The 26636-nt window shown below is 33.6% G+C and overlaps 4 protein-coding genes across 4 annotated transcripts; 2 read left to right on the top strand and 2 right to left on the bottom strand.

Annotated features, from left to right (window-relative positions):
* The first annotated feature begins 3712 nt into the window (after window positions 1–3712).
* Window positions 3713–8174, top strand: LOC113506439 (transmembrane protein 164-like). The gene is made up of 6 exons (XM_026889293.1): window positions 3713–4237; window positions 4429–4611; window positions 4892–5008; window positions 5088–5166; window positions 5246–5346; window positions 5473–8174. The coding sequence occupies exons 1-6, from the start codon at window positions 4103–4105 to the stop codon at window positions 5719–5721; spliced, it is 864 nt and encodes a 287-aa protein (XP_026745094.1). The 5' UTR covers window positions 3713–4102; the 3' UTR covers window positions 5722–8174.
* A 7366-nt stretch (window positions 8175–15540) lies between these two features.
* On the bottom strand, window positions 15541–17125 carry LOC113506438 (F-box/SPRY domain-containing protein 1-like). Its single transcript, XM_026889292.1, has 5 exons — window positions 16685–17125; window positions 16331–16604; window positions 16085–16175; window positions 15817–15921; window positions 15541–15593 (listed from the first exon to the last, which is right to left on the bottom strand). Exons 1-4 carry the CDS (start codon window positions 17011–17013, stop codon window positions 15827–15829), a joined length of 789 nt encoding a protein of 262 aa, XP_026745093.1. The 5' UTR covers window positions 17014–17125; the 3' UTR covers window positions 15541–15593; window positions 15817–15826.
* An 822-nt stretch (window positions 17126–17947) lies between these two features.
* Window positions 17948–19878, top strand: LOC113506437 (integrator complex subunit 10-like). Its single transcript, XM_026889291.1, has one exon. It carries the CDS (start codon window positions 18065–18067, stop codon window positions 19802–19804), a length of 1740 nt encoding a protein of 579 aa, XP_026745092.1. The 5' UTR covers window positions 17948–18064; the 3' UTR covers window positions 19805–19878.
* LOC113506436 (transcription initiation factor TFIID subunit 5-like) lies at window positions 19874–23449 on the bottom strand. The gene is made up of 12 exons (XM_026889290.1): window positions 23261–23449; window positions 22992–23177; window positions 22689–22891; window positions 22265–22464; window positions 21804–22005; window positions 21369–21558; window positions 21209–21284; window positions 20974–21111; window positions 20708–20901; window positions 20513–20626; window positions 20263–20440; window positions 19874–20157 (listed from the first exon to the last, which is right to left on the bottom strand). The coding sequence occupies exons 1-12, from the start codon at window positions 23321–23323 to the stop codon at window positions 19943–19945; spliced, it is 1959 nt and encodes a 652-aa protein (XP_026745091.1). The 5' UTR covers window positions 23324–23449; the 3' UTR covers window positions 19874–19942.
* Window positions 23450–26636: the final 3187 nt, after the last annotated feature.

The raw sequence follows: 26636 nt of genomic DNA, 5'->3' as shown, positions 1-26636 counted from the left end.
GGGTTACAGTACCAAAAGCACTCAAATATTTTTTTATTTTACGTCAGTAATAAATAATTTCGCGAAACGTACGAGTAAATAAGATTGATGGCCGCAAAACCCGAATGATTTCTAGTCACGACAGTCACTTGATGTATTCAAACAACATAATAACATATGACATTGTATGCAATATCTTTTCACAACAGCCAAGACTTAACATTATCATTAACACCTCACAAGATGACAAAAAATCAAAAATACAATGTAGAATTATGACGTCATTTGTTTTATCTCGATGTATAAAAACTTTTTATAGACAGTCACTGAGGTCTAGGTATTCCGATTAATATTTAACCCTAGAAAGATAATCATATTGTGACGTACGTTAAAGATAATCATGCGTAAAATTGACGCATGTGTTTTATCGGTCTGTATATCGAGGTTTATTTATTAATTTGAATAGATATTAAGTTTTATTATATTTACACTTACATACTAATAATAAATTCAACAAACTATTTATTTATGTTTATTTATTTATTAAAAAAAAACAAAAACTCAAAATTTCTTCTATAAAGTAACAAAACTTTTAAACATTCTCTCTTTTACAAAAATAAACTTATTTTGTACTTTAAAAACAGTCATGTTGTATTATAAAATAAGTAATTAGCTTAACTTATACATAATAGAAACAAATTATACTTATTAGTCAGTCAGAAACAACTTTGGCACATATCAATATTATGCTCTCGACAAATAACTTTTTTGCATTTTTTGCACGATGCATTTGCCTTTCGCCTTATTTTAGAGGGGCAGTAAGTACAGTAAGTACGTTTTTTCGTTACTGGCTCTTCAGTACTGTCATCTGATGTACCAGGCACTTCATTTGGCAAAATATTAGAGATATTATCGCGCAAATATCTCTTCAAAGTAGGAGCTTCTAAACGCTTACGCATAAACGATGACGTCAGGCTCATGTAAAGGTTTCTCATAAATTTTTTGCGACTTTGAACCTTTTCTCCCTTGCTACTGACATTATGGCTGTATATAATAAAAGAATTTATGCAGGCAATGTTTATCATTCCGTACAATAATGCCATAGGCCACCTATTCGTCTTCCTACTGCAGGTCATCACAGAACACATTTGGTCTAGCGTGTCCACTCCGCCTTTAGTTTGATTATAATACATAACCATTTGCGGTTTACCGGTACTTTCGTTGATAGAAGCATCCTCATCACAAGATGATAATAAGTATACCATCTTAGCTGGCTTCGGTTTATATGAGACGAGAGTAAGGGGTCCGTCAAAACAAAACATCGATGTTCCCACTGGCCTGGAGCGACTGTTTTTCAGTACTTCCGGTATCTCGCGTTTGTTTGATCGCACGGTTCCCACAATGGTTAACTTATACGGTTCTTGTAGTAAGTTTTTTGCCAAAGGGATTGAGGTGAACCAATTGTCACACGTAATATTACGACAACTACCGTGCACAGGCTTTGATAACTCCTTCACGTAGTATTCACCGAGTGGTACTCCGTTGGTCTGTGTTCCTCTTCCCAAATAAGGCATTCCATTTATCATATACTTTGTACCACTGTCACACATCATGAGGATTTTTATTCCATACTTACTTGGCTTGTTTGGGATATACATCCTAAACGGACACCGTCCTCTAAAACCAAGTAACTGTTCATCTATGGTCAAATGAGCCCCTGGAGTGTAATTTTGTATGCACTGATGGATAAAGAGATCCCATATTTTTCTAACAGGAGTAAATACATCGTTTTCTCGAAGTGTGGGCCGTATACTTTTGTCATCCATTCTAAGACATCGTATCAAAAAATCAAAACGATCACGACTCATTACAGAGACGTACACCATTGACAAAGATCGATCAAAGAGGTCATCTGTGGACATGTGGTTATCTTTTCTCACTGCTGTCATTACCAGAATACCAAAGAAAGCATAGATTTCATCTTCATTCGTGTCACGAAATGTAGCACCTGTCATAGATTCCCGACGTTTCAATGATATCTCAGCATTTGTCCATTTTACAATTTCCGAAATTATCTCATCAGTAAAAAATAGTTTGAAGCATAAAAGTGGGTCATATATATTGCGGCACATACGCGTCGGACCTCTTTGAGATCTGACAATGTTCAGTGCAGAGACTCGGCTACGCCTCGTGGACTTTGAAGTTGACCAACAATGTTTATTCTTACCTCTAATAGTCCTCTGTGGCAAGGTCAAGATTTTGTTAGAAGCCAATGAAGAACCTGGTTGTTCAATAACATTTTGTTCGTCTAATATTTCACTACCGCTTGACGTTGGCTGCACTTCATGTACCTCATCTATAAACGCTTCTTCTGTATCGCTCTGGACGTCATCTTCACTTACGTGATCTGATATTTCACTGTCAGAATCCTCACCAACAAGCTCGTCATCGCTTTGCAGAAGAGCAGAGAGGATATGCTCATCGTCTAAAGAACTACCCATTTTATTATATATTAGTCACGATATCTATAACAAGAAAATATATATATAATAAGTTATCACGTAAGTAGAACATGAAATAACAATATAATTATCGTATGAGTTAAATCTTAAAAGTCACGTAAAAGATAATCATGCGTCATTTTGACTCACGCGGTCGTTATAGTTCAAAATCAGTGACACTTACCGCATTGACAAGCACGCCTCACGGGAGCTCCAAGCGGCGACTGAGATGTCCTAAACGCACAGCGACGGATTCGCGCTATTTAGAAAGAGAGAGCAATATTTCAAGAATGCATGCGTCAATTTTACGCAGACTATCTTTCTAGGGTTAAGGAAAAAAAAGCCTTAAGACAAATAAGTACTTAATATGTAATATTGTAAAACGTCTTTTTGTCTGTTGTCCTCACAGATCAACAGCCAGAACTCAAAATATAGGTACAGGGAAGGTATTATATTGGGCCTGTTTCAAGTTTTCATGAGGATCTAATAATTATTTAAATCTAGGTATAGGGTTTCCAATTCTTAGCAGTATTCGTATATATAGCTCGTGGCTAAGCTGTAACTGCATAAGTGGATCGATAATAGGTTAAGCTACGCTTGTCTGGGTCGGTCCGTAGATGGGCAACCATCTTTCATAACGACGTCCTCCGTGTTTCGGAAGGCACGCTTAATTGTGGGTCCCGGCTGTTATTCATACATCTTTGACCGTCGTTACAGGCAGTCAGAAGCTCGAAAAGACTGACAACCAATCTGACTAAGGGGTATCGTGCGTGCAGCCCAAGTAACTGGGTTGAGGAGAAGTCCTTGAAAACACTGTTACTTAGTTGAATCCGGTTAGACTTGAAACATAGTAGGGAAAAGGCTAGGCAGATAATGATGACCTGTATATTAATGAAAATAGATAAAAGTATCTACTTTTTCGATAAAAAATAGGGTACCACCCTATTTTTCATCGAAAAAGTTCAGTCCAAGTCAATCAGATGTTTAAAATTACTGCCTACATACCACTGCCTATATGTCATTCTAATGTTCAAATATAGTGGACCATATACTTCTATTACTGCAGCCTGTGACCCATACACAGGCTGCAGTAACAGTGAAGAAGTGTCCGCAGAAGTAGTGACGACCTTTCCGAATTGATTGAGGAGTTAATGATGCCCGAATTGTATGATTTTGAGTTATGCGAAATAATTATCTATAATAACCTACCTAACAGTTGAAGGGCCTTGAAAATTCCTTAAACAATAATCTAATATGTAAATCATCTAAGTAAATAGTACATTATCTGTTTATTTTTTGTTATTATACTTATTGGTTTTTTACTTCTTATACACCTACTAAGAAGATGTATTTTTGCATCCTGGGATGAAAATAACTTGGAAAAAGGGCCATCACACCATTTTATATCAAACAATGTTGCCAAACTGAAAAAATATTAAAAGCCTATGTTTCAAAATACGGCATGAACAGATAAAAACAAACTCCTCGCTCGCTCGCGCTTGTAATTCGCAGTCGCAGCTGTCACTGTAGCGGGAACTAAAACACTGAACAGATATTATCTTTCCAAAAATAAAATCATTAAATCGATGAAAAATTAACTAAAGTAAAATCAATTTGGAAAAATGTTTGAGTGGGCGTATAGTGGAGCAAATAAAGCGGTTCCTAGAAATGTGGGTCCGGAATGTGCTTATTTCTTGTCCACGAAAAGACAAATAATCGAAACTGTAATTGTAGTCACTATTTGTGTATATATTTCCGTAAGTAAGCTTTATAACTTATGTAAATCAATTCTAGACTACCTAAATAATGAAGCTTATTTATGGCTTACACGTGGTGGTTGTGCTATCACTACCTATACTAAATTAAATTAGTAGTTGGCCTACATTTTTGTTGACTAATTGATTTAAAATAAGTTAAAAAATAATTTTTAAATATTTATTTTTTTCAGATAAAAACCTATCCTAAATTATCCATACCACAAGATACAAATTATGTGAAGAATGACAGAGGTGGAAAAAGATTATTAGTAATACTTTTGGCTTTGCTTTGGGGCATGGAGATCGGTTTTAAATTTGCGTCGCGAACCGTTATATATTTGTTAAATCCTTGTCATGTAACTACACTGATACAGGCGAGTACAATAATTACATGGAATAAATAACAAGATGTATTTATTTATAAATTTTGATAGCCTTTCTGTACATTTAAAAAGTCAAATATAGTTAGCAAAAAATTGTATGTATCTTTTCCAGGAGTAATAATATTGTCTTTATTTGCTGTTGCAATTACATGTTACTAATCGGTGTGATAATGTATACAGTATGTAGATATATACTTCACAGTTGTTTACATAATGTCTGTGCCTAAGGCAAATGTTTTTTTTTTGTTATAAAATAAAACTATTATTTCAGATCTATTTATTGGCAGCTCCGCCAAGCAAAACAGTTACTGGATTATTTCGTATACACCTAAACTTGTTAAATGGACCACTGTTAGCATTTTTGTTTCCTGAAACAGCTTCAAGGAAGGTAATTAATATGTCATTATATTAGATTCTTTCAATTGTTCAATATTATTTGATAAACACATTGTTTATTCTGATACCAGATATTTGCTGAAGCTGCTCTGTACTGGATTCAACATGGAATGATGTTTGTGATACCTTACTACTTGCTGAGAATTGGTGGTGTGTTCAATTAAATTTACTTTGTTTACAGAAGTGACTATTTGAAGAGATAAATTAATAATATACATTTTTTTTTTAGGCCCATACAACATAGAACCGTTTTGGGACTTCAATTGGGCAATATTCAGCTATTGTTTGAACCTGATTTATCACTTTGTGGTGCTACAAGTAATAGCTATAGTAAGTGTATATCTCATACATCTAAAACAATAAAATCATTGCAATATAATGTGGCATTGTGGTGTCTAGGTATATTGCAATATAAACCATTTTTATGAAATAATCACTGTACCTTTTTTGTTTCAGCCTGCTCAAGTGAACCTTAATCACATGCTATGTCCAGCTATACTAGATCCATTTGATGGGCCGTGGTTCAGAGTGGCAGCAGTGGTCCACCAGGCTCTGCTTTGTCCTTTGCTATGTAAAATATTCTGTCTGGTCTCAGACTTCTGCCTTACAAAATTCCCACCTACAAAAGTAAAGCCTCAAATGAAGGATTCTCTGCTGGACAGCAGTTTGATCAAACAACCAATTGACTACCACCACGAGGACTAGTAACAGCTGCAGTTGGTGCATCTCCTCAGGGTAGGTAAGAACTATAATACAAAATGCCTTTTGAGTTGGAGAACAATATTTCATCGCGTCCATTTGGTTTTGGTGGTTAATAAATTAATAAGCTAAATAATATTATAGATTATAAACTTTTGCAAAGATTTTTGTGATGATATTTGTTGGTATTAGATCTGTAACTATATTATAGACATTGTTTAAAATTAAATCACGCCTTCAATATGTATAAGTATTTGGATGTTGGGTTTATGTAATTATGGCTAGATGGCCTAATAAAACATGTGTGGGTCTTATTCATATTGTCAATTTTATAGCGGTATTTGATTACTTTCCAAATTGTTTTTGGTTTTAACAGTGCAAAAATAAATTAATAAATCTGATAAAAAACAGTTTAAACCTTAATCGTGAATAAGACCCACCTTAAGTTTATTGTTTGTGTGGGTTACATTAAAACAATATTTTATTATGGTTAGGTTACCTATAGTATTATCGTATTAACGAACATAGATTAATAATTATTACAAATAATTAACATAGGTTACTATTTAAATTGCGAGATGCACAGGTTTGGACCAGTTGATAATATCTAAACCGAAAATGTCATTCTACAGTAATTAATGCGGCCTTTTTAATGATTGCCGAATCAACCATAGAGCGATACTATGGATGGCGTTAAATATATTCGCACTAATTCCTGTCTCGCGGAAACGAACCCAAAAAAAAAGTGATTTCTAGTCCCGAAGGAGTCGAATAGCACGTACTAATATAATGTAGGAAGGTTTGATGATATATGTACCAAGAAATTTGGCGTAAATATTAACAATAATTATTGTAGATAAATCATACGCAACTGACCACTTAATATTCCTGTTTCTAATTAAGTATTTAAGTAAAACTAATTAGGTACTTAGTAAGGGTTGATGTTGATATTATCATATCACCCTCTTTGACTCTATTAGCTTGAAAGGCAGGCGAATACTATAACCGTGAGGTAGCCAGCGGGTAAGCGCCGACCTTGCATTTCTTGCTCAAAGTGAAGTAGCTTAGTTGCAAAGCCTTTGCACTTTGAAGTTTATTTCAATAATAGATTAAAATTGTAGTTACCTACACTTTTCACGAATTGTATTGAGTGCTTTAGTGCATTGTGCACGTTTGCATCCAATTCTTAAAGAGTGGTTTGGCAATTAGAAGGCCAATAAATGTACGAAAACAAGTAGTTTTCTTATTAAATAAAATTTACCCGATAGGGCGTGGAAACGATAAGATGATCCTATTGTAATTGTCAAAGGAGCCAATTCAAAATCTTGTCAATAGCTTTCTTGCCCCTAAAAGCCGATTTCTTTGTTATCTACGCATTTACATAAATGCAAAAATATGGCCTAAAAGTAGACAACGACGAAATGCATAAGTAATAATAAAACCTATTGCTGACTTTACTGGCTTTTTATAAGAATACATCTAATATATACATCGTTTTATTTCAATGACTTAATTTATTTGACGACTAATAATAACAAGTATCTACGTTAATAGTTACCTATACCTACTCTTTTAATATTTATGTGGCCATGGATAATAAAATTGACGTGTGTAGTATATCTTGGTATTTAAAAAATACTGTTCTTTGTTTCATTACTTTAAAATGTGTAACATCTTTAACTTAAAAGGTAAAGGGAGATACGGTTGTGACTGTGAGTAATATGAAGAGTAATGCCTTTATACTGTGGTAGTAGGTACGGTACCTAATTATCTAGGTAATTTTAGGATGTTATAACCATTTGGAATAATTATAATATTTATTTAATCTAAACTTGGTCACATACCAAAGCCAAACTATGCGATGCCTGCGCTAACTAATAACGTTGCGTGTTCTTTTTGGAGGTAGGTAACTTAGATATTTTCGTGTCTGCTATAAGAAAAAGTAAAATACAATCAGTAACTAACAGCTAAACCCAAATTAAATTTACTTATTAATAATCTCTATACTCTACTACACTCGAGTCTCTCTAGACTCAACTTGTAGTGAAGTCATAGAATATTATTAATGCGAATTTGCTTCCGAATTTTCCGTATTGATTTGACTTGCAAATGTTTAAAATGTATGAGATAATAAATTATTTAATTATCATCTTATAAATGAACGATAATGCGATAAGTCTTCTCACTATTGTTTGATTGAAGGTATGTTAATACTTAAATGTTTACCTTATATTATGTTAGTAATGAACGTGGACTTTACCATTTACGTCAGACTATTGTTTAAGTACCAACCTAATAAATCGTATGCCATTTGGTACAAAATTATTTTAATGGAAAGAAAAGCCTATTTTTAACCCATTTAGACCTACCGTACCATATACGGTACACTTGTTATATTTTTTTTTTGCAGGTACTCGCATAATATTTTTAATATTATTTGGTATTTATGTCGAAAAGAAGAATAGTGCTCATCGGAAAAAATACGCCAGTGCAATTGAATGCTGATAATAGTGCAGATTTATTGAACAAGTTTCGTAAATTTATTTTTTCTGCGGAGACATGGCTTCCAACAGGTAAATATACTACAATTATATAATTTATACAAATAATTTCCATCTTTTTATAAAACTAAAATACTTCTTGTTTCATTGTGACATTTGAATATCCTAATTATTTATTTATTTTTTAGTTATTTAGACATGAATAATGGTGTACCCTATTTGGTACGGTAGGACTATATGCCATTTCAATTAACTTTTTTTTGCTTTTCAGACCATTATCCCTGAATGACATCTTATCTTTATTGGAAGAGGGGGATGTTGAGACAACCGAAGGTGAAAATGATGTATTCATACTTCCGCCTGATAATGCGAATGCAGAACTGACAGACGAGGACTCTGGAGACGAAGATCAGGTCAATGTCAATAATCTACCTCCCAGCTTGCTCAGAGCGGACGCAGAGCTACGTCAACCCGCTACAGTTAGTTTGGACAACATTGGGGATCCGGACACGAATGATGAGCCCCTTCATAAAGTTTTAAAAAAATATAACTGGAGGAAACGGGATTACGAAGGCTCACTATCATTATGGCGACCTGATTACCACGTCCCTCAGGAAAAATCACCACTAGAATGGTTTTCTTTGTTTTTTTCGGAGGATGTTTTTGATTTATTGACCACTGAGACGAACAGGTACATAGGAAGAAAAAACCTTGCTGCTGATATAAAAATAGAAGAGATGAAGTGTATGATTGGTGTTCTGTTAGTAAGTGGCTATTCCTCGGTAAATAGAAGACGAATGTATTGGGAGAACTCGCCTGACGTGAAGAATGAGCTCATTGCTAGTGCTTTATCGAGAGACCGCTTTTCCTACATATTTTCAAATCTACATTGTATGGACAACCATCAGTTAGATTCTTCTGATAAATTTGCAAAAGTTCGGCCACTTATGAGCAAATTATCTGCCAAGTTTCTAGACCACTGTCCCCACAAAGAAAACCACAGTGTTGACGAAGCTATGGTGCCTTATTTTGGTCGACATGGATGTAAACAATTTATTCGTGGCAAACCCATACGGTATGGGTTCAAACTGTGGGTAGGAGCTACTGCGGGGGGCTATATAGCTTGGTTTGAGCCTTACCAAGGGGCCACTACAATTTTGAACGCCAGATATGCTGAATTAGGCCTTGGGGCTAGTGTAGTTTTGACATATTCAGATAAACTAATGAAACTTGAGCTTGGATCCAGATATCACTTATATATTGATAATTTTTTTACCGGGTTACCGTTGGTTGAAGAGTTAACAAAAAGGAATATGGGTGTAACGGGCACTATAAGAGAAAATCGAACAGGAAAATGTCCTTTGATAGCTAATAAAGAAATGAAGAAGAAGGAAAGAGGAGAGTATGATTATCGTGTTAGTGACTCCATTATAATCTGTAAATGGCATGACAACAGCATTGTTACAGTTTGCTCAAATTCAACGGGGATATTACCGTGTCATAAGGCAGAGAGATACTCACAACAACTAAAAAAGAAAATTAGTGTATCTCAGCCTCACTTGATTCAGAAGTATAACCAAAATATGGGTGGTGTCGACTTATCTGATCAAAATATTTCGTCAGTCAGAACTAGCATCCGGGGAAAAAAGTGGTACATGCCCCTTATTTTGCATTGTCTTGACATGTCAGTGCAAAATGCCTGGCTACTTTATAGATACAATGGTGGCAAACAAGATTTATTGTATTTTAGACGTCGCATAGCTATATCCATAATTGAATCGAATAAGTCTCGAAGCAAGCCTGGACCTAGCCGACAATCATCTCTAACTATGGATTCCCGATTTGATGACAAGGGTCATTATATAATAAAACAGCCCGATAATAAAAGAACGAGATGTGGACATTGCCACCGACAAAGCCCAGCAAGATGCATCAAATGTAATGTTGGATTGCATGTTGAATGCTTTCTTGCTTACCACACAAAATGCTAATTTAGTGTATGTTTTTCTTGTATTTTTAATAAGTTTTCATTTGCTGCGGTTTTTTTTATTCTGATTACATTTTTAAATAACTATGAACAATAAACAACTTTTTTCTCATTTTTACGGTATTTTTCTTACTCCAAATCCTACTGTACCATATGTGGTACGGCTATTTCCCAGACCCCTTTTATTTCAGGATTTTAATTTTTTAGGTTTTCCTAATATTTAGACCCCTATCAACCTATATACTAAGAAAAAAACAAACATTTTAGAAAAAAATAGTTTCAGGACTAAATGGGTTAATCATAATTTTGAATGTGAGACTAGTCAGAGAAATATGCAATAATAGTAGTCAAACCATGTTCCTTGCTACTAAGCAGAACCTTGTATTAGTTCTTTGTAACCCAATACCTACTAGGTTAATTATAAAATAGTTATGCTTTTACCTCACGCATCGATTTCTCGTTTTATCGATTGCTTTGTCCTTGACCTTAAAAAAAGTCGTTATATCCTACACCTTTCATGGTTATTTATCTTTATCTGTACCTAGTTACAAATTATACTTAGTCAATTAGAATGTTTGCTGAAACCTTTTAAATACTTATATTTAAAAAGTGTTCACATTCTAAATAGTTTTTATGGGTGTAATATAAATCGTCTCAGAAATCGACTAGCTGTGAGTGATAATGTGCTAGATCTCGTAGATTTTGTCTCCGTAACATTTTCCTAGTAAATTAAATCAGACCGTGACGTTATGTAAATCGTATTACAAGCTCATTAAAAAGTACATTCCAATATTTTTGTTTAGATGGCTCGATGGGTGCCCTCTTATTTACTAATGGAAATTTAACTTATATTATTTAAAAATATTTTGTTTATAGTTAATCCTACTTTGTAGTACTGAAAAAATTCAGCTTCTGCGAAATGAGGAACATATCTCACGTACGTAAAATTACAATTATACCATATTAATATGAAATAAAATCTCCTCCCTTAGTTATTAATCCGCATCAGTACAAACATATTTTTGATACCTAAATACCTACTACTCTTTAACGTATATCGCGCTTTCCCATATCTTCCTCAGCTCCACCTAGTGTGATGTTTTGACTTTTCGAATGTTTTCTCCCGTTGAAAGCGATTTTTCCAAGTTGGAAATATTGAATTTATTTATCATCGTGGAACGTCAACTTTGGCTCTTAGAACAAAATTAGATGGAACTGTAATACTTGTGTATACGTAGCTCTAATCAATACGTCCCAAATGTTTCATTATTTGTACGTATACCATTGATACATACTTTAGCTGTGAAAAAGGTAATGATACATTATTTTTAGTTAAGAGGAAAGAACATCAATAGGGTATTTGACAAAAAATATCATAAAAAATCTGTCTGTCAGGCAGAATTCCAAAAAATATTGGATACGTTTTTCTTCTCTATCTCGTAAACGAAAAATGAAGGAAATACAGTGATTTAAAATCTCGTGTGACGTTACTTCCCAGTAAGCATTTTACTAGCAAGTGATGGTTTAATTTATGCATATTAGATTTAGTTAAATACCCTATTAACCTAGATCTGTCTGTGTGATCTCTAAGATTATCAAATACCTAGTGTATTTGATAATTTGCCGGTGTCGTTAAACTCTATAAGGAAGGAAATTTGATTGAACTCTTAGGTTAGTCAAATTCCGGTATGGAGTCGATTAAAAATTACTACGAGTGACTTGTTGTATCTGTTACGTTATGAGACCCGATTATTTAATTAAAACTGCCTAAATATTGAACCACATTTAATCAAATATCGAATTCATTTTCAGACGAAAATATAAAAACATTTATGTGACGTAATCATTTTGTTTATGTATATTGTGATTTAGATCTATGTATATTTTGAGGACAGTAACATTTTAATACTTAAAATACTTGCGTGTAGGGACGCAAGTTACGAATCAATGTATTGTTCGACTTATTACTTCGCAGTCGCATCCTCAATGTAATACATAGATACAAAACTAGTGTGACTAGTACCGCTACGGTCCTCATAATTATTTTATTTTTTACCAAAGTAAAATTATGTATTGTATAGCCTATTATAAATATTAATTTAAAGAAAATGTATTGCTGAAATAAAACAATAAAATATAATTAATTAACTGAAGTGTTTTATTAATTTTGTACGGGGTTATTTTTCGACGACCGGCCATATATATGTACAATTAAACTAGGGTCGGTATAAAACTATATGTGTTCATCCTGGTTATGAGCCATAACCCCGATTCTGCTTTTCTACAATGGCCGATGAATGAATGACAATTGGATTAAATTTCAAATTATTCATATTCTCTTAAGCATTTTGCCAATACAATAATTGGAAGTTAATTGTATTGACCTTGGTTGTACCGCCCCGTAGTGAATTTCTAATTATTTTGCAGAAAATAAATACAAAAAATTACATTTTAAGCCAACTTTCATTCATTCATTCATCGGTCATTGTAAATAGCAAAATTGGGGCCCATATGTGTACCAAGTTTCATTTAAATCCGTTAAGTATTTTTTGCGTGAAAGAGGAACAAACATTCATACAAACTGTCGTTGCGTTTATAATATTAGTAGGTTAGATAATAAGTTCGGGAATACAGCTGACCTGATGGATAGATAGTCAACAACACTAGTCAGTTCATTCACCTTTGGACGGACTAAGTAGTGTGTAGCGCGGTGTGCCTGTAGGGAAACTTAAACGTAGGTTTATTATGTGGGTTTTCGACAATTTTCCTCTTTATTTATACTGTTATATGAGTGTAGGCCGTAGAGGCTACAGTGAATAAGGAACTAGGGAGGGAAATTTTTAAAGGTCGGTTTGGGGTCACCGCCGTGATAGTGCGTAAATAGATAGGACCAACATAACTATGTATTTGGAATTTTTAAAAATGAATTGCCTAGTATATTAAGTGTATACATATTTTATTCAACCCTACGTTCTTAGGTCCATACAATTCGCACCGAATAAGTTTTTAGTGATAGATTTGAAACTAAAAATAGTTTGATTTTACTTAAATCAGTCTGTTAAAATCGTTATCAAAGCATGCAGAAGGCATAAAGCTGAACGCATCTTTAACATTTATGCACATGTTCCGATGTATTTGTTGCAAAAAGGTATAATTTTTAATTTACAAGAAATGTGATAGATTTATTTGAATTCCTCCCGCGTCATTAGTAAAATAATAATTGTTATACCTATTTAAAACCACAACTCAAAAACAGTATTTAGTCGTCATTGAACTTCCAGGGCCCCAATTCTGCTATTTGTATGACCGATTGATGAATATATGAATGAAATTTGGCTTAAAATGGCAGTTTTCGTATTCTCGTAAGCCTTTTTCTACACAATAATAAATTGGAAATTCAGTACGGGACGGTACACTCACAGTAAATACAATTAACTTCCCATTATTTTATTGGCAAAATGCTTAAGAGAATAGGAATAATTTCAAATTTAATCCAATTGCTATTCATTCATCGGCCATTGTAAATAGCAGAATCGGAGCCCTGAGCGCTTTTATCCTTCACATTGTAAAATTTTATAGTACAAAGTGTAAATTGTAAAATGTGTGTAAATACTTCAAAGATTTCGTAGATATTTAAATCCCTTCTTTCTTTAAAACTCGTCTGTTGAATGCCTGTTGCGTTTTACCGAGATCCTGCAACATGGATAACGTAAATGTAGTAATTATTGACTTGAATGGCAATTCAATGACAGTAGTACCTATCAACGATGACAGATTTTTTTCGTGATTTGACAAATTCTATCTTCTTAACAACTTATGCTACACAGAAATACCTTTGATACGTTTTAATTAAAATAATAAAGCAACTTGTAAAAACTGGTTTTATTGCACTGGCCTTATAATATTCAGCTATGTAACAGTGTAAAATTAACATAAAATTAGATATTTATTTCCTAACTTAAAATTACTGTAGGTAAGCATATACGTTAAGTTTTAACTAACTATGGTTCAACATATTGTCAGTATTAAAAGTTTTCTAAATTGTTTTATTGAAGACATTGAAATAAAATAATTCTATTGTTGGCATGTGTTATTGCGCTAGCAAAAATATTATAATAGTAACCTACCCTTTCTGAATGGTTAATCACAAAAAATCAATAATGATCACTAGATTTGGTCAACAGATTAAAATTAATCAGCCTTTAGACACGGGCTTCATGTTGCAAACAAACTATAGGACGTGGAACGTATGCCTCGCAGTTTCGTAACCACACAGGTTCACAAATTGATGGTCAGTCGTGGGTGTGACGTTAGAGCCTTCGTATTGTTTTAATTCAAAGATATAATACATACAAACTGCGAATTATCTGCGTCCGATCGCTTGTTGGCAACTTAAGACAGATACTTATTTAAGTGTATCTTTGTGGTCAAGCCAAGGCCATTGGGGTCTTGAGTTAAATAAATTTTAGTCAAAAAACATGTTTTTTTAGCGTGGATTTAAATAAAAGTACTTAATTCGATTTTGTACATAATTTACAGATAATGTTTACAAGTGGTCAAAGCGCCTTAAACTTATAGAGATTCAATTTATATTATTCTTAAAAAAATTACCTCTTTCGCAGGTATTTATTTACATCCACGTTAACCACGATTTTTTTTCCAAATAAAAAATACTTTATATGAATGTAGGTACTCTAAATAAAATGTGATTTTATCACACTGCTGGAAAGTATAGCGGCGATATTACAAAAATTGACAACATTCCGACATACACACATAGACACATACAGTTTTGCAGTTCCAGTCTTCATCATTGCAATTATTATACTATTTTAAAGTAAATCCATGAAAGGAAAAAAGGAAGAGTCATTAGAAGCGACGGGTTTTAGATCACATTTTATTTAAAATACCCATGGGTAATAGTGTAAAATTTTCATGATTATAATTATCTTATACTTTAAACAAATTGTAAAAACGCCCTTATCATTTAGAACCAGCATTAGTGTCTAGTGTTAGTTGACAGTGCTTAGCAAACAAAGTGTAAGCATTAGACGATACACACACAAATAATTCAGTTTAAAATACTGAATTATGTAAATATTGTAATTTATTTTGTTAGTAGAAAAATGGCAAATTTATAGGTATTCCAGTAAATCATAGTACTAAAGTATTGAAGTTTCGATCTTATAATGTCACTCATGTAATTTAACATTCAAACATAAAAGGAAAATATAGTCACAGTCTACAGATTTGGTAGGATTAATTTAAAATGATGACTGGACACATACCAAGTAAATGAAGTATGCTGAGAATATGACACCAGCAGTGATCAGGAAGCCCTTCTGATTAACTTGAGTATTGCATATGTATATCAAGATACTTGAATTAAACTGAAACAAATAGTATTATAAATGATAGTCATAAAAGTATCCCAGTTTTTCATTGCAATCCTTCATACTTCCTACAGTAGTTCATGTACAAATCTGGAAAACCCAAAATTTACCATATTTTTTTTCATGTCACAATAAATATTAAAATAATAATAGCCTCGTAACAGTAAATTATATCACATTATTGCATTTTGACTAGGAATTGTTAGTTTTCTAGACATACTCATTCACTATCAGCCATCCACGGGTGGACCCAAATATACCATGGATACTTCAGTGTTACCATACACAGCTGAAACTGTTGGAAACAGTTTCTTGTTCGGAAGGCCTGAAAGCAAACAAAAAACTGCTTAGAATGAGAATTGAACAGAACACAATTTTGTGACATTGAAAATTTTAAAGAAGGAATCTATCTTGTTTTAAGAAAATACATTACGTCTTTTGATACACACATGTGTATTACTATTTTTTATTTATATTTATTTATTTACCTCTGAATGCAACTCCTAAAAATTCATAATTTCTTTCAAATGATAAAGTGTTGTCCTCACAGTCTAAGATCACTCGAATGCGCTCACCTACCTGAAGAGAGTTAAAATATACACACATTTCTAAAAAACCACTATCAAACAAACTCAAGGAATTATAAAGTAAACAAGTATAATAAGCAGACTTCAAGGAGTTTTCAACAAAAAAGAAAGCATTTCTTAAGGGATTTACATAGAATGTCATCTCACCTGGTATTTAGGACAGTTATTTAGTAGAGGGTAGTGTCCTTGTGTATCTCCATTATGCAATAAATGATTATCAACTAAATTCCACCCCCAGCTTTGTTCATCAGACCCTAACAGCCCAACATATCCATGACATTGTAAGGGTGCATCTTTAGTTGATATACCTACTACAGCTACAGTACCTAAAGGCCCTTCCCATATCACCTCCCAAGCATGCCTTCCATGATGAAACCCAACCTTTCCTCTGCATGCATCAGTACTTTGAGCTACAGGATTCCTGTAATCATATCATGCAATGAATGATTGCCTCTGATGATATAATGACACTTGATTAACAAACAAATCACAAATCCAAACCTGTGTAATGTGAATCCATTAAGTTTGACATATATGTTTCTTGAACAATCGTGTGGATTCCATGCATGGTAAAAAGCTCTTAATTTTGATTTGTATGTAGTAACAGTTGAAAGTAAATCTGATTTCATAACTTCTTCAACCAATCTTTTAACACAATGCAGTCGCCAAACATCATTATTTTCATCACTGAGAATTCTGTACCAGCTTTTACATACCAAAGCACAATTTCGGAGATCTTTTAAACAGAGATAGGAAAAAATGTTCTCCAAAATATGATCAGGGACAACCTCTGCAATTGCATAGTCATCATACATGTCAAATTCATACATATTTTATATATATTATTGTAAAATCAAGTTTACACGAATCATTAGATTATTTCATATTTATTTCACTACAAAACTGATTTATCTTTATTCAAACTATACACTGTAATTACTGCAGCTTAGCCCAAACGTAAACATTATGTCAGTGACATGTCAATTGTCAACTATCAATAGTGTAGAGAAACTGTTTATTAATCTGTCTGTCCGTGCGAAGTTGACCTTTTTGACAGGTTGTTTAATTATTGTCCATTGAGTGACGAGTACTACCCGTCACGACCCACTAGCGTTTCGATTTAATGCTCAACCCATTTTAAGTTGATTTTCGCATCGAAATAATTTTAGTGTTAATCAAATAGTGCTTGTTTTTCCGGACAATGTAACCATTTTAGTCACGCACTGCTGTCCGGTTGTCTCCAGCCGATTTTATCTCGTAACCCGTGATAGCGAAACAGTTTCACAGGTGATCAATTTATTTAACGAGCCTTAAAAACTCTAAATAAATAAATAAGATCGAGGTGACGTTCATAAAATTGTTGAGTGTCGAATAAATATGGGTCGCCCAAATTTATTATTATCTAACCGATTTCTTTTTCTTCAGCTGATGTGTACGGAACTCTTAGTGTCACGAGTCCAACTCGCAGTTGACCAGTTTTTGTTAGTAACTACGGAAATCTAAAGAATGGTAGCGTGTCGGATTTTTCCTGTCACTGGTTCATTTGTCGTGGTTTGGGTTTTCACTTGCCAAATAATATATTGTTTTAATTTTCACTTGAGTTTAAACAACAATTTAATTACATGTTTGAGAGCGTGACCAAAAGGTGTGTGTATGTTTTCAAAATCTTGTACTGTTATTACCTCTGGTAGTCTGGTTCACGGTTATGTGGTCTGGCTGTATTCTGTGAGATTATTCATGTTCTGTGCTCTAGTTTCTAAAAGGTCGCCTGTCAAACAAACGTCATCATAATATATCCAAATATTTATCGACATTTTTTAATTTCTTATGTCGTGAAAAGATTTAGTGTATTTAGCTTTGGATTTAATAAGTATTACGAAAATGCCAGGCGTTGATACAGCTTTGAGTGATGAAGATTATATTATTGCAAAGGCTAAAAATGCACAGAAGTATAATATTCATTCTGCGAAGGCATGGATGTTAACTGCCAAAACATTATTCCCTACAAATTTTAAAATACAATTTGAGGCTTATTTAATGGAGAAGCAATCGGGAAACGTACAAGAAGCTGCTGAATGTTTCAGTTCGTTAATGATATCAAGACAGAACTTACCAGCTTTGTTGCCTGAAATATCTGCAATTGCAAATGCCTTAAGATCTGCTGAGGGTAGCTTTTTAAGCCAAATGTTTGATAATATATGTCCAGATATTCAATTAACAATCTTGAAAACTAGCGTTGAGAACAGTGATGATACTATGGAACATTGTCGTTTATTAGTATTATTGTTGAAAAAATTTCCTCAACTGGGCGTAGACAGTCTAGTAAAGACATTAATCAATGCTGAGAAATTCTTCTACGATAATCGTTATGCTAGACTTTTGGTGGTAGAAACATTACCTCTGCTAAGTTCTCTTGAGTCACCAAGACTGCTGCAACGTCTGGTAATCAAAGCCATTGATTTCTATAATTCTTATGTATATGATGAGAATGAACATGATATTACAGACCCATGGCAAAGATTGTATGGAGTGTTGGATTTAATGGGCCGGCAATTAGGTTGGGACCCATTTTTTTACAATTATAGTAATAGCTTAAATAAAGAGTCATATTTCCAAAAATTATTGACTTTGAGGAATAATGATGATTGTCGTCAGTTGCTATATTGTGGGACAACATTTTTTCTAAGATCTCTATATGAGCAGAAGTCTTTAAAGGGTAATCATATCCTAGTAGAAGCTCTGTCCGATCCAGAAGTAACACCATCAAAGAGGAGGAAAGGTGAACTGGAGGTAACAGGGATATCAGCACATCAGTTTCAAGCAGCTGCTAATTGCTGGGAGTTACTGCATAGCAATGATCACATTTCAAGAGAATTTACAAAATTAGCAAATCAGATACAAGTCAAACCATGGTCTGAAGGGTTTGCTGATGAATTTGCTTTGTACCGGGGAAAGTATGATGAAGCTATGCCTGAAGATACTGCAACTAGTTTGACAGCTTGCATAGTCAAAGCCTCTATTTATTATTTCCAGAACTATTACGCAGGTTGTATTGAGAGTATATTACGGGCTCTTCCACAGTTGCCCAATGTGGAAGGTGTTTTAGAACCAGAACTAATAGTAGGTGGTAAACATAGACACTTGCATTTTCTGCCTGTTACAAAAGTGGCCATTATGCATTATTTTTGCACTTTACTCATTAGAATTTTATCGAATTCTGAAAATAAAACTGATGTGACCCATGGCCACATGCTTGTACTGATGCAACTTGGTTGGCCTCAAGAAGAAGCAATCTTTATTCACATAATGGATATCATAAGGCAAAAGGGAGTGTTTCATTATCACCTCTTTTCTACATACATTATTCATATTGATATACTGGAAGAACTCAGTTACATTTGGAATGAACAAGGAAACAATGTTGTTCTTGATATTATACCAAATTCCCAACAGCACTTAGGACAAAGGCGAATTGGTACTCGTGGAGCTGATAAAGGTGTGAAAGAGGATTTCAAGCAAGCTATGAAAGCACAGGTTGCCAGGAGCAATGAATCTATTTTGAACTTAATGGTACAGTTTATCACTTCAGAGAGGAAATTCTTTACACAGATTTTACAGTAATATTTTAGCAGTATTTGTACACTATAGACATGTAAGGATTCCAAACAATTCACAAAATAAAAATTATGATAATAGGTAGAAGTTTTATTTAGTCTTAAATTCTTAATATCTAATAAACACTGCAAGAACTACAGAATTTTAAGAACTCCCTTCATAAGAACCTACTGCAAGCAATAGATTACGTCGCGTAAAATGTAACCCTTTTATGGGTGAATTCTTTGTTGCAAATGAACGTAACAAAAATTTGTCTTCCTTCTGAACTGTAGTATTATTAGTAGTTCCAGCTTCCTCACCATTGGCTTCTTCTGTTATGGCATTGAAATCCCATAAAATTATATTGCAATCCAATGAACCTGAAAATTGACAATCTATTAAAACACAATCACAAAACCTAGTTCTTATCAGCATATCTCAGTAACTTATGTATCTTCTAAGAGTTAAAAATTTAAACAGTTTACCAGATGATAATATTGTTCCATCACGACTGAATGCTAATGCATGTATAGGCGCAGTGTGTGTCGGCGGTATCAATGCAGCTGGAGATCCTGTTGAAATGTCCCATACAATGAGCTCTCCATTTCCTCCCGAAGCTAGCCATCTTCCACAAACCGAAAACGCCAAAGTAAATATCGTAGACTGAAAGAAAACAATATTGAATGTTCATTTTTAAACCGATAAAATAATTAATTACTATGCATCTAATATTACTTTGTGGCCTGTCATAATCCGGACTTGCGTTCCCGTCAAACAATCCCACACGCGTACTGTTCTGTCACTAGAACCTGTAGCCACGTAGTTCGAATTAGGGTGAAACTGGACACACTAAAAATAAAATGATGTTAATTTTATAATAAACAAAATGACGGTAAAGTTGCTAAAAAAATATAAATGCATATAACGTACATCGACGTCTGATAAATGTCCTGAAAATATTCTGAGCGGCTGATGGTGATCAGTTGCCCAAAGTCGAGCCGTACGGTCGTGGCCGGCAGTCACGAAGTAATGGCCATGCGGTGACCAGCGCACATCCCAAACTGACCATACGTGGCCTCGGAACACCACCAAACACGTCCAACATTGAAGTGACCATAATCGTACTAAAAAAAAAAACAAATATATCGTTATGCCAATAATTTCGGTATGTTATTCCAGTTTGTGATGACGCTTACCAGTCGAGTCCTCAGAACAAGAGAGAAGCATGGTTTTGAATGGATCGAACATAACTTTATATACTGGGCCAGAATGACCAAATAGAGTCCGACATGTGTCTCTATCCTTTTCTTCCATCATCCTGACGAGTACGTCGCCTTAAAACAAACACAATTGTATTATAGAACTAAGACGTGAATTGCAATTATATTATAAAAATGTGTGCATCTAATAAAATATTAGAGAGTAATATACCAGCTTCTCTGTCAATATCCTGTAGCTTCTCAGCAGATTTCATTCCCCGGAGTTTCACAGGAGTCAGTGTCCACACCTAGAATTATTGTTTATACATTATTTACACAGTAAAATAGATCAATGATGATTTATTTCGTAAAATATTTAGGAGCTACAATACCTTTATACTGGAGTTACTGAAACCCACAGCAAGTAATGTAGAATCATCACAAATATCAGTGCAAATGGCAGTGTGACCACTATTCAACAATGTATAAAAACATATTGACGGCAAGCTGTCTGGGCCCAGTTGGATTCGTTTTGAAGCTTCCCTTAGAGCTTTTCCTTTTTCTATTTTATCTGTTTCTTTCCTGGAAATCATTATACAATTCATTAAAAAAATACCATACAATTCAAAAAAGGTTATATTACATAAAAATGCACTCGTTTTTTTGTGACTTGGACTGTACAGTCTGCCTGATCTACAATAATGCCTGTATGTTTCATTCGTACTAGTAGGAATTTTTGAATTTGAATATTCCAGTTATCAAAATCTGATTGTATGTACTGGTTTCTGGTTGTTAATCAAATTTTGTTGTTGACCATATGAACTTACAGCTCTGGTAATGGTATTCTCTCATTTGGTGGGGCATTGGGATCCGACTTGGGTTTCTTCATGAATATGTGTTCCTTTTTTGCCTTCTTCTTCTTGGGTTTGTCTGGGGTCTCTTCCACTTCCTCTTCATCTTCAACTGGTGCAGGCAGAACTTGTATATCGGGCTCTTTCAGCAATCCATAGTAAACTTTAGTGCGGTTCTCTGTGGACAAAAGAAAAGTACTAGAACAACTATGTTAAAGTCACCAATTTGTAAGTCCTAGACAGCAACACAGAGTTAAAGTTAATTTACTCATAATTCCTATCATACTCTGATTATGAGGTCAGGTGTTTGAGAAAAGATGGGAATTCACCTTCTATATTTCTTGTAGGATTTCAAAAACACTCAAGACTAAACAATGTACTACTGATTATTTTGGAGTTTATGGATAATTGAAGTGTAGTAATTAAAAATAATTTACCATTTCTAGTAGCTTCTCCAAGCATCCCTCCGGCAGTAGCTCGAACTTGGGCCTGTGTCCTGCCTGGGCCATCATGTACCTCAACTTGTATGTGGTTGTTTATGATATTTATTATAACAGTTGAGCTCTTTTGTTCTTGTAAGAAGCGTTTAAGTTGCGATGATGCATCTCTTGACAGCTGGACAACAAACTTGTTGGTACTGTAATATTGAAATATTATTTAATTTTTATAAATCCTGTCAGTTGATGTAGTCGCAGTAAAAATGGTCTGGAGCAAAATGGGTATCACTTGTGCCTAGCAGTGAAACATTAAATAGGTTAGATGGTGTGCAATTGGGGAAGCCTATGTCCAGCCATGGAAGGATATGGGCTGATGCTGATGATGAAAACAAGTGAAGTACAAATTGTTAAATACTATAGATACCTGTATATTTCAGCTAATTCATTGCCTTTGATTTGGTCCTTAGTCTTAACAGCCGCAAGACGCATTAGATCTTCCTGGCAATAATCTTCTTGTTCAGCCCCAAATTTCTCAAAGAAGTTACTTGCATGTTCATTGTGATCATATAATATTAATGCCAGATACATATGAACAAACACTGGATACAGAAGTGTAGACAATTCATACTAGAAAGATGTCACAAAGGTAATATTATAATGAGGTCTGAGTATTTCACATTTTTGTTTGGTTTCATATTTTATTACTAAAAGTATATGTAGTATTCACCTTGTAAACATCCAATGAGTTTTCAATAAACTTTTTGAGGTTGTCGTAAGCAAATTCGTAGCTGTAGGGATCACTTTCAGTGTGGTGAGAAGTGAGTATGCTAGCTAACTCGACTTCAGGAAGATCCAAGTTCTCAAACTCAACATCGCCTAAGCTAGCTTCCTTTCGCAATATATCTTCTGTACCCTAAAAATACAAAATTAAAATGAAAAGTAAGCCACTTTTATATAAAATAAATTAGTTCAAATAAAAACGAACTGATAAGTTACCTTAAGATTATACTTCCGTAGAAGCTGTAAAACCGCTAAAAGCGGAGTATTTTTTTCACCCATTGTTGTTTTATCGACTTTGCCACGGATTACATTCACTTGTTATTATTTATTTTTGTGTATTTTGAACAATTTTGTCGACAAGGCGTCGCGGTCGTATTATTTGACAGTTAATTGACAACATTGACATTTGACATCGTAGGGTAGTGTTACCATAGCAAAAAACCTTAATACATTTTAATGTTGGCTGTCGTAAAATTACCTTTTTTTATAAAGCTTACCATACCCATTTCCGAATATATAAAGGTTCCTATTGAAACATTCCAAACCTTTGAATTATTTGCCATAAAAAAAGTGCAATTTGATGTTTGATTCGATATAATAGTTATTTTACAATTATGGTAGGCAGCCTGATTTCTTTTTAGGCATTCAGGGTCCTTTTAAACAAGTATTAAGGTAGGCACCTATTTAATCGCTTGCTAAACAACAATGAACTGCTCTAATACATATAATTAGTGTTCTTCGATGGTGTTGTCCGAATTGATTTCAAAAATCTGTACAACAGCAGGACGCATTAGGTAAGGTTTAGTAGTGTCTGGTCTATTTACCTGTAGGTACTTAGTGTTCACAACTTAATTTTCTTACCTTACCGATTAGAGCTGCTGAATTTTTGGTTGTCTGGTAAAGCAGGGTATCTTCACAAAGACTTTTACAGGCAAAAACCTTCGATACTTGAACATAAACTAGTTATTTGTCAGGTTCCTCATCAATTAACAAAAAATATTTAAATATCGTCGCATTTTTATTATGTGACTACAAGTGGTTGCTTCTTGACAATTTTTAGATTCAGATATATATCTTTTAATTGTGTTTGCATGCAATCTTTTTCTATAAGAGCGAGGCAGCAGCAACCCAGGCAATTCGTTTAATAACGACTGGTGTCTCGGTTATTAAGACAAACTCTTCATAATATATTTCCAACACGTTATTTGTCTTCAGTTACCGAAGTATCTCATAACGAGAAAGCTTTCAGAAAAGTAAATATTGTAACTGCAGGTACGTTTATATATTCCTACCTTATATTTATTCTTCCATTTTAAATATTGAACTTGATGTAGGTATGTCTGTTGGTGTAAGTAGCTGTTTACTTCGTACAATCTTTCTTACAGCAGGTCTTGTTAACCGACTTCTAAAACAGGGGTTAACAATTCGACCCGTATGTATGTGAAATTTCCAGAACTACCAAATTTTTGCAAATGTAAGTCCACACTAGAGTCTGACCATAGAAACCCGTTTGGTAGATTTTGAGATACTTAGGGAATTTGATTTGAGCTCGGTTGTACGTTTTAGTTCTTCAAAAATATTATTTGACGGTTGTTCTAAGATTTCTATGAACCGTGTAGAGTAAATAAAACATTGTAGTAATGTATAAATGCCATTACGATCGTAAGTACCTAAGTATATGTACCTTCATGGATTTTAGGTACAAACATTTGGGAATCGTGAAAAACTATGAAAATAAAACACATCACTCAGTAATGCCAATGAATAGTAGTAGGTATAATTCTATTTAGAAAATAAAAACAAAAGCATGTTATAAAACAGGTATTTAAGCTATTAAAACTAAGGATCTCCTAACTGGTTATTTCATTAAAATTTATATGACATAGGTATCAAATAAGTCTACCTAAGTAGTAAAATTATAAAACATTAACATCAGTAAAGTTTCTAGCTGCTTAAAATTCTTAAAACATCACGATCTTGATTAATGAACATAACATTCTTTAAACAATGCTAGGTAAAATTTGATTAAAGTTTCTTCTCAAGACACGCTTACTGCGGCGTTTAAAGAATTTTAAGCAATAATATGTTAGTCCAGAGATTCGACACGCTCTAGATTCCATTATAAAACTATGAGAAAAATCCTAAAAGCAATACTGTTACAAATGTATTGCCTGCCTATCGCCATGAATTTATGAAAAATTGTATCTAAATATTTTTATATTGTTTTATAAAAAACGATCAAATATTAAATCGAAGTCGAGGATCTGCTTAGCAATGTAATATAACGCCTATGTTCTGGTAATTAAAGAGATATGTCTCTCGGATAATAATTGATCTTTCTCAATAATTGAGTAATCAAATTAAAAGTACTAGCAAATACGTAAGGACATCAGCATAAGTCTTCCTGTTAGGTATAATAAACACATCTTAAGATATATAATGTATGGTACGTAACATTAACTGTTTAGACTTATACAAACGTACTCTAATTTATTACTGAAACACGTCAGTCTTAAGATCCGTCTATTATTACCAGTGTATTGACAAATATAACTATTTACATTACTAACTAATATTGCGTTAGGAGGTACAAATATTGAGATAATTAGTATCGCTCGCATCGACATAACTTGAAATAGTTTCGTGTGGTAGACAAGGCATCTGACAATCCACCTTTTCCTTTTAAAGTACCTATTGAGAATTCATAACGTATAGGCGATATAACTCGTTATATGAATGCGATGATACTTATTAATAAATTGGGTCAGTTCTAATATATCTAATTCTACGATTATCTAGTATTGGTCGTTGATAAGGTAAAGCTATTTGATTATACAGTGCGTTTTTACTTTAAATCCTTTTAATAAACATTTGACGATGAGCGATGCATCCCTATTGTAAAATTGACGAAAATGTATTAGTAGATACTAACGTTGAAGCATTGCGAATACCTACTATCTCACAATTATGAAGCAATATTTATAAATATTGATAACATTTCGGTAAAACGCACTGCATAATATCAATAATTTTAATAATTAATTAATTTATAATAGAGACTTGCGTCGTCTTCAGAGGTAATACCACTACCTATTTAATTTAATATTAAGTATATAATGTCTTATTGCTAACATCATATAACGCATCTGTTAAATTCAGTTATAATCAATATTTAAAAAGCTTTAGGGATTGGTACGACAAACATTGTGTAAATACACTAAATATTGTACCTACTTACGTTAAATATTTTTTTAGACAAAAATATCAAATCACAATCTAATCGGACGATAATAATATTACAGGGTAAAATTATATGTAGGTATGTTTCTAACTAATAATAATTAGACTAATTTAAAGCTTGATAACACAATATTATTTAGATTGATAACCGCAGTTATTGTAACACGTTGGGAATATTCCATTCAAATTAAGGAACTCAGTACATCGAACTCGGGAGTGTCAAGACTCTCGAAGGTTATTAAACCTTTAATGTATTATTTACCTATAAAATATATTGAAAGATTTCTTTCTCTTTACCAAAATCAGTCGAGTGGAATTTCAGTTAACTTAGAGAGCGAGCATATCTCATTGT

This window comes from Trichoplusia ni (assembly GCF_003590095.1).
Source record: "Trichoplusia ni isolate ovarian cell line Hi5 chromosome 15 unlocalized genomic scaffold, tn1 tig00001235_group14, whole genome shotgun sequence".
Lineage (NCBI taxonomy): Eukaryota > Metazoa > Arthropoda > Insecta > Lepidoptera > Noctuidae > Trichoplusia > Trichoplusia ni.
The sequence above is the reverse complement of the archived record's forward strand: the minus strand, read 5'-3'. Positions and strand labels throughout refer to the sequence as shown.